Source organism: Chenopodium album, chromosome 2 (assembly GCF_948465745.1).
Source record: "Chenopodium album chromosome 2, dcCheAlbu1.1, whole genome shotgun sequence".
Taxonomy (NCBI): Eukaryota; Viridiplantae; Streptophyta; class Magnoliopsida; order Caryophyllales; family Amaranthaceae; genus Chenopodium; species Chenopodium album.
In genome coordinates, this window is record NC_137835.1 from 20,071,446 (window position 1) to 20,080,248 (window position 8,803).

At 41.5% G+C, this 8,803-nt stretch overlaps 1 protein-coding gene across 1 annotated transcript; it reads right to left on the minus strand.

Moving 5' to 3' along the window:
• Positions 1 to 2,828: 2,828 nt before the first annotated feature.
• Positions 2,829 to 8,189, minus strand: LOC145570228 (uncharacterized). Its single transcript, XM_081629258.1, has 5 exons — positions 7,831 to 8,189; positions 6,964 to 7,776; positions 4,370 to 6,691; positions 3,772 to 3,917; positions 2,829 to 3,418 (listed from the first exon to the last, which is right to left on the minus strand). The coding sequence occupies exons 1-5, from the start codon at positions 8,187 to 8,189 to the stop codon at positions 2,829 to 2,831; spliced, it is 4,230 nt and encodes a 1,409-aa protein (XP_081485384.1).
• Between the last annotated feature and the right edge of the window lie 614 nt (positions 8,190 to 8,803).

An 8,803-nucleotide genomic window follows, 5' to 3' on the forward strand; every position in this document is an offset into this window, starting at 1 on the left:
GGGGAATCGCGATCCTAGCCCTAGTGCGGCCTCTACTAGCTCTTCCTTTGCACAATTTCATCACCAAACAATATATGCAACGTGATACCTAAAACTATGTTAATTGATTTTATTTACACACATCAATTCACGTAGGAATTATAACGTAAGGTCGTTATTCTTATTTAATTAAATTCGTGAAAAGAACAAGAAAATAAACAATATTCGCCTTGGCTTAAGTGATCAACCAACAATTATTTTATTCAATTCTAATCTTTATTTAACGAAAGATGCTATATGGAATTGATTAATTAATTATTTTAAAGGTGATCAAACAACACTAATTAATTATTAAGGTTCTTTTAAACAAGAAAATAAACGTGATTTAACTAAGTGCTCGGGAATTTACCACTTCTCTTTGCTAGATCTCCGTTTAGAACACTTATGGATTCCTTCTTGGTGGGGAACCTCCACCGTAGTAACAAAATATCAAAGGGGTGAGTGTTTAGGACAAGAGGGTTAGGAAGCACAAGTTCACAAATATTCTGCCAGCGTTTTAGGTTATTTTCTATGTGTTTAAGCCTCAGATTAGGGTCTTATTTATAGGGAATGATTAGGTTTAGGGTTAAGAGCATTATGCCGCAGCAGGTGTCGCGCGCACCTTGATGAGTTGTGCGCGGCTGTCACGCGCAAGTGAATAAGTCGCGCGCGGATTATGCGCACTGTTATTTGTCTTGCGCGCAGCTCTATGGTAAGATTCGATTTTCCAATATTTTGATATTCTGAATATTTCGCGAGCGCATCTCCAGAAGTTGCGCGGTGTGCTACGCGCAACTGAATATGTTGCGCGCGACATCTGAGCGCGACTTTGTGAGATGCGCGCGACATTTTCTGCGGCAACTTAAATTTTAACCTGGACGCTCCTAAATCCGTCATTATTGGGTTTTAAGCACGGGCTTAAGCCTAATTATGATCGGGTTTAGTTAATTGGACCTTGTATTGGCCTTGTTCTTTTATTCGGGCTAGTCTTTTGTGTTTTGTGGCTTAACCTTTTATCCATAAGTATTCTTCACTTTGATCCAACACGAAGATGGCTTTATTTATCGTTATTGCACTTCCTGTCGGGATAGGAGGCCAAAAGTAGATGTCTACAGTTAGCCCCCACTTTGATCCAGTCTAGGATAGACGATGATCAAAGTAGTCAAGGAAAGATCCGAGACTCATTCTGCGAAGTTCTCTAAGGTTAGAGAATCTTTCAGTAATGTTTAACAATGTCGAAACAGTCCTCGGTTTGCTAAGTGTTTGAAACAACTAGCTATTAAGGCTAGAGAAAGTTTTCCCTAGTCTTAACACGCTAAAGAATCTAGATTGATCCTTTGCAATTGCAGAATACTTTTACAAGTAAATGTATTCTGGGTGATGTCAAGTCATGAGAAGAGATCAGTTTTAAAAAGAATAAAAGGGGATGATTTCCTCTCAATCATGTCATCGTTGGTCTAAAGTCCCTCGATATGTCATTGAAACTTTAGCCTGACTTTAACAAAGTCAAAAGATAAAAAGGGGTTTTCGATATTCGAACCGAAAATGGTCCGGCATTCGAGCCGGGTCCGTTATTCGAACCGGATGTCCACAAGATAGAAATACATGTCTCAGGACTGGAGGCATATATCCAAATCCAGTGAGCGAGAAGAAAGTCAGCAACTCTCTCAACAGTTTTGTCCACAAGATGAGTACACGTGTCTTAGGACTGGGGGCACGTGACTAAATGGGTGCGACACTGTCTCGTCGCTCTTTATACAGGGTGTGGACGGACAACCTAACTGTCTGGTAAGTTAGTAAGCTCACTAACTACCGTATTTGCTTCCATTCAAGAAGTGCTTGTTCCTGAAGGTTTGGCGCGCCTGTCGACTCGTGAGCTAACACTTACAGTAAATAGTCTACCTTTTAGTTCCGAGAGGTAGATCTCGCAAAACTTGGGCTGAGGTGAAATTTTACGCAACACCTACGCCGTACAATTTTACGCTGTACGCTACGCCATTTGCATTTTTACGCTGCATGAAAACGCCTTCCTTTTGCTTCGGACGTGAAAAAGAAGAAAACCCGGACATTTATAACGTCAGTACATTAAAATGACAAACCTGTCTATGGGTGCTTTTACGTAAAGCACCACAACAGAACGTCTTAAGGCACACTTACGAAAAACGTTCAAAACGTATGCTTGGGGAAGGCACAAAGCACGGTGTGCATGCAAAATGATGCAAAAAACTATTAAAGAAGAAAATAAACTACAAATGAAAAGCAATTAAAAAGGATTTTTATAATTTGCGTGCCATTACGTCTAATAACGAGCAAAAACCGTTGAAAAAATTATCAAACGGATCAAAATCCGGATACCGGTCATTTTAGTGACCAGTATCGGCGCGCAACTTAGTGGGTCGCACTAGCCAGGCGCGCGCATCGTTCTGCTACGTCACGCGCAACTTCTAGAGTTGCGCGCGACACTCAGTTCAGCAAAAAGAAAATCGCGAATACGATTTTTCATTTCGCTCTCTCTCTCCTTCCTTCCTCCATTTTTGAATCTTTTTCACTCTAAAGAGCTCCATTTTTTGCGATTTTCAAAGCTGAAGGAAGAAAATCTTGCTCTTAATTCATATTTGCCATAATCCAATGTAAGTTTTTTGCTTAAATTCGTCCATTCTTGGGTGGAATTTGAGCGTTTTTTAAATTTCTTTTTTGAAACAAGCAAGCGGGTTTTATTTAAATTAAATCAATCTCCGCCAAAGTTATTAAACTCTGGGGAAAGTTCGACATACAAATACGTTCCAAAGAAATTGACGTATCCCATCTAGCTACACAATGTGCAGCAACATTCCCACCCGCTTCACATGATTACAATTAAAAGAAGAAAAAGAAGTACTACAACGAGCAATATCATCATAGAAAAGAAACACATGAGCAGCCCCTTCGTGATGATTTTTCGCAACCATAACCACACTAAGAGCATCACACTCAAGAATAATGTCCTCATATCCGAATCTTCTAGCCAATTGCACACCATAAGCTGCAGCCCCTGCCTCAGCTAACTCTGCAGCCCACTTCACATCGAGACGCTTCACAGTAGCCACCAGAATCTCACCTACAGCATCCCTTATAACCACCCCATAGCACACCCCAACATCACCCATTATATGAGCATCTACATTGACTTTAACAGCAGGGGCACCAGGTGGCTTCCAACTTGCATTCGATCTGCCATAATACAATGCAGGGCTTCTCACCTTAAGCTTCTCATTATAGGAACAATAGTCCACACAAAGCTTAGCAAAACCCACAGCCACACCCACCGAATAAGACACCACCTCATCCCCAAAAACTGTCTTGTTGCGGCAGTGTAATGCAGCCCACGCCAGACAGCAAAACAACCTCAACATCACCCCATCTACACGATCAACCACCCAAAGAAAAATCTTAGCAAAAGAGGTTTTTGGAGCATCCGCAATTAACCCCAGAAAATTACTCTTTGCCCAGATTTGCGTAGAAAATTTACAATAAAATAACGCATGGATAATTGATTCATCGCCACCATTACAAATGGTGCAAGCCTTTGATGTGCAAATGTGACGATCATATAGGAATTCAAGCACTCCAAGACTGCCCTTGCAAGTTCTCCATATAAAATGACATAGCTTGGGGGACCATTCAAATTCCAGACCTTCTTCCACAAAATTGAAGAATCGTTGCCATGAAAAAGTTCCCAAGTGCGCATATGCCCCAACCTACCCAACCAATAACCTGATTTCACAGAGTACAACCCATCCTTTGTTGGCCACCAATAACGAGAGTCAGCAGGCCACACCCTCGAGAGAGGAACATCAAGGATAGCCCGTGCATCTGCAGCATTCACTTGAGCAGCAATAGCCTCTTCATCCCAGCAACCACTGTCAAAGTTAATCAAATCACATACTCGGAGCTCAGGTTCGTGGTTAGGGAGTGGTGTTGGGACATAGTGTTGGCTATCAACATAGCACCACGCATCATCCCAAACCCGAATAGAACTCCCATTGCCCACTCTCCATTTTAATCCCTCCAACAGAAGAGATTTCGCCCCCCATATGCTCCTCCAAGTATCCAACTATAGCTCGGGTCATGACCCCTAAAAGCATCAACAAAATCTGAATTTTTAAAATACCTTGCTTTTAGAGTAGCATGAAGAAGAGAATTCCCACCATGAAGCAAACGCCATCCTTGCTTCGCCAGCAGTGCTTGATTAAAGCATTTTAGATCTCTAAAACCAAGCCCACCCATCGACTTTGGCATACACAATTTCTCCCAACTATGCCAATGTATCTTCCTTTCCTATCCAATCGAACCCCACCAAAACCGGGCTAACAAGGCATGAATTTCATCGATCAAACCATCAGGGATCCTGAAAATGCTCATCATGTACGTAGGAATGGCTTGCGCAACTGTTTTTATCATTACCTCCTTTACGGGCCTTGACAACAATTTTTCTTTCCATCCGTGCAACTTCTTCCAGATTCGTTCTTTCAAACAAGAGAACACCACCTTCTTCGATCTCCCAATAATGGTCGGCAAACCAAGATACTTCTCATGTCTATCGACTTCACTGACTCCTAGTGCTCCCACAATCAAGCTTCTCTGTTGAGACGCCACCCCCTTACTAAATGCCACTTCAGTCTTGCTCATATTAACTTTCTGACCTAATGCTCTTTCATATGTACTGATAATCTCAGCAAACTTAGAACATTCTCGCAAGTTTGCTTTGGAAAAGATAACACTATCATCCGCAAAAAACAAATGTGAAATCTTGGGAGCACCTCTACATATCCGAACCCTACTGATCTCTTTCTCAGCCACCGCTTTAGAAATGAGAGTGGAGAAAGCTTCGACACAAAGAAGAAAAAGATAGGGGGATATTGGATCCCCCTGACTTAACCCTCGAGAAGGAACAAGAGACCCTTGAATCGTCCCATTGTATTTAAACACAAAGGACACACTCGATAGACATTGCATAATACGATTAATCCAAGCAATCCAGAAGCCGAACTTAGCCATCATCTTCTCCAAAAAAATCCATTCTACTCTGTCATATGCCTTACTCATATCCAGTTTTAGAGCCGTCGTCCCATCCTGACCCATAACCCCTCTCTTCATAGCATGAAAGACCTCAAAAGCCACTAGAGAATTATCAGAAATTAATCTCTTTGGAACAAAAGCACTCTGTTGGATAGAAATCACCGATTCAAGCAAGGGTTTCAATTTATTTGCAAGTGTCTTAGAAATGATTTTGTATAATACATTGCATAAACTGATAGGTAGAAATTCTGTCATACACTTCGGATCGTCACATTTTGGAATAAGGACAATACAAGTAGAATTCACCTCATTCAACATCAAATCACCCCTCCACCAACCCTTCACAAAACGAACAACATCCTCACCAAGTATTCCCCAAAATTTTTGAAAAAATAAAGCATGCATACTATCGGGTCCCGGGGCTTTGTTCGGATGCATTTGAAACAGTGCCGCTTTAATCTCCTCCGCTGTTGGCTCACACTCCAATGTACCATTCATATCATCAGTGACGAGGTTGTCAATCCCTGCTAAGGCTGCATCAAAATTCGTCGACTCACTCATGCTAAACAACTCCTCAAAATAATCTGCAATAATCTTTGTAATACCCTCCTCTGAGCTCTCCCAATTACCATTTTTATCATTAAGGCCAACAATTCGATTTCGAGCCCTTCTTTGACTAGCCTTATGATGAAAATATTTGGTATTTTTGTCTCCGTCTCTCATCTCATTTGCTCTTGCTCGTGCATGCCAATACGATTCCTCAAGACGTCGAAGCTCATCGATCTCATTAACTACTGCATTACAATGTTGTAACCGAGTTGCATCAGGTCTGCCCCCTTGTAGCTCCTTTAGACGAGTTTCAGCATTTTTTATTCTTTTTATTACAGCTCCAAATTCTTTAGCAGCCCATTCTTGCAACTTCCCTGCAATATTGTCAATGCGATATTGCATAGACATCGTGCTACTGTCACTCCACGCTGACTCAACCACCTTGCCGCAATCCTCACTCGAAAGCCACATAGCTTCAAATTTAAAAATTATGTCCTGCCGCTTTCCTGCAACCTTGTCACTGAATTTCAGCAATATCGGAGCATGATCGGAGTGGCAAATAGGGAAATGGATTACTTCCGAGTAGGGGAACAAGGAGCACCACATATCATCCGCAATAAATCTATCAAGCCTTTCCCTTACCATAGTATCAATCGAATTACCACGCTGCCATGTGAAGATATTTCCTTTAAAACCCAAATCCCTACAAGAACAATCATCCATCGCTTCTCGAAAGGCATCAATTCGACGCTCACCCCTAACTGCACCTCCATCCTTCTCATGCATGCCTAAAATTTCATTAAAATCCCCACACATCAATAAAGGAATTGTAGTAGTCGATCTAATACTTCTCATCAAGCTCCAAGTGAGATGCTTGTTAGCCGCTTCCGGCCACCCGTACACACCCACCAACTTCCATTTCGGACCATTATCAGTAACACAAACCGACACCTCTATGTGATGTGCCGAGAAAGAATCAACAGCCACATTTAGGTCCCTCCACCATAAACCAAGACCACCCGACCTTCCATTACTACTTAGACATAAACCACTAGAAAAACCACACCTATTACGAATAAGTTCAAGTCTTTGTGCATCAATTTTAGTCTCCGAAACAAAAACCAACTCCGGCCTATCTCTCCAACACCAATCTTGGAGAGCTTTAACTCTCAATAGGTTGCCAAGCCCATTGCAGTTTCAATATAGTGTTTTCATTGTTGTTCGCGGGTTTGGTTTAATCCAACCTCCGCTACTTTATCCAAGATAATCGGACCAGCTACCTCCACACTCTCCTTCATTCTTTTTTCACCTAGCATCCTATCTTCCATCTCACCCAACCTCACCCCCTTCCTTTTTTTCACACCAATAAAACTAGCTTCACTCTCAACACACTCCATAGTTTCATCAAAAGGCACCAGACGAGAAATTTTTTTGTAAGTTTTCTTGTGGCTCGTAGTAGTAGTTCCCCCTCCACCCAACAAAGCATAATTCTTGTAAGATAGGGTCTGCTCAATTGGTGCAACTAGAGGTGCAATAATAGGACTTTCTACATTCCCCCCTTCCACTTCCTTCACCATCAGGCCTTCCTCCCTGTCCCCCGTACTACCTACTATCCCACCTCCAACATCTCCCCCTTTAAGAACCTCCCCTCCCCCTTGTTGATCCCACTCCCCCTCTTCCCTCACCCTCTCCATCTCACTCTCACCCGAACCATCATGCCTCACAATTGCAGCCTGTGAATGTTTATTTGCAACCTTCGATTCTAACTTAGTTACAAACACCAATTTTTTTGAGGTACTCAACCTATTCACCTCCTCCAAATTATTCATCCACCCCTTCCTTGGTGAGGCTTTAAGCCAAGTACCCCACCCCATGCCCCGTGACTGAGCCTCTACTGTCACATTTAAGCAATCTTTTTCATTATGCCCCATTACTCCACACATAAAACAGAAGAAAGGTAAACGTTCATATTTCAGTCTTATTTTTACAATGTTACCTTCTTTGTTCTGTATATTCTGAAAGCACCGCAACGGTTTGCGAACATCCAAACAAACTTTCACTCGTCGAGCCTTATCAACTCCCAGAGAATCCTCCTCGATTTCCAAGACCTCCCCAAGTTTACTAACAATGGTACGAACGTGGTCATCAGTCCTACAATTAAACGGCAAATCCTCTAGTCGAACCTAGAAAGGAGAGGTATCTAACATTACAGTATTCGGTTGTTCATCCCCTACAATCTCATTCAGAATAAGCAAATTCTGTTCGAAGCACCAAGGTCTTCCTGCCATGATTTTGTCTTTGTCTTTCCAATGGAAAAATTGGAAAGCAAACCTATTCGCCCCAATTGAACGAATTGCAACACGCCCAGACAATCCCCAAGATCGTGTCATGGTTTTCTTAAAAGCATCAAGATTAACCCCGCGATCCGATAATAGTCTCCCCACCAAAAGCAGAGAAACCCTAGCATCATTATCACTCGTATCCACACCTCCTACATTCACCACATCTTTCTCCTCATCATCAATTGACAAATTGGAGCACTGAGCAATCAGATCATCAGCCATGTAAGCCTAAGATCGACCACACGCAATGGTAGAACAACCTTTCTTTCGAGGTAGCAAGCCCTTTCTTTCGAGGGAGTATTTGATGGTAGAACAACCTTTCTTTCGAGGCACCAAGCACTTTCAAGCTTGTTTTGCTTGAAATTGTTTGTGGATTTTTTATTCGGTCCATTATTCTTGAAATTGGGGATTTTTGATTCGGTCCATTATTCTTGAAATTGGGGATTTTTGATTCGGTCCATTTCGAGGTAGCAAGCACTTTCAACCGAATTTGGGGATTTTTTATTCGGTCCATTATTCTTGAAATTTTTTGTTCCATGTTGTTATGCTATGTTTAAGGAGTGTTTTACAACAAATTTCATGAAAAATGGTTAAGTATTGAACCTTGTATGAGCATTTCTTTGTTTTAATTCGTTCTTGCTCTTTTTGTTCGAATTTTGCTCGAATCTAGTGCTTTTCTTGATCATTTTGGTTATACTTGTTGATTATGAAGTAGATTGTAGTATTAGAACTAGTATTACTTTCATAATTCACATTTTGCAAATTTTAAAATTGAAAAAATGGCGCGAAGTGTATACTTAGCTTGTTTTTGCCATATTCGAACTTCAAGATTGTTT

Excerpts from the sequence above, each read along its gene's own strand:
- LOC145570228 (XM_081629258.1), bottom strand. The coding sequence starts at position 8,189 with ATGGCTGATGATCTGATTGCTCAGTGCTCCAATTTGTCAATTGATGAT. Across the intron at positions 7,777-7,830 it reads GAACAACCGAATACTGTAAT|GACTGATGACCACGTTCGTA; the intron begins GTTAGATACCTC and ends GTTTAATTGTAG. Across the intron at positions 3,419-3,771 it reads GTTGTACTCTGTGAAATCAG|ATGGGGTGATGTTGAGGTTG; the intron begins GTTATTGGTTGG and ends TTGATCGTGTAG.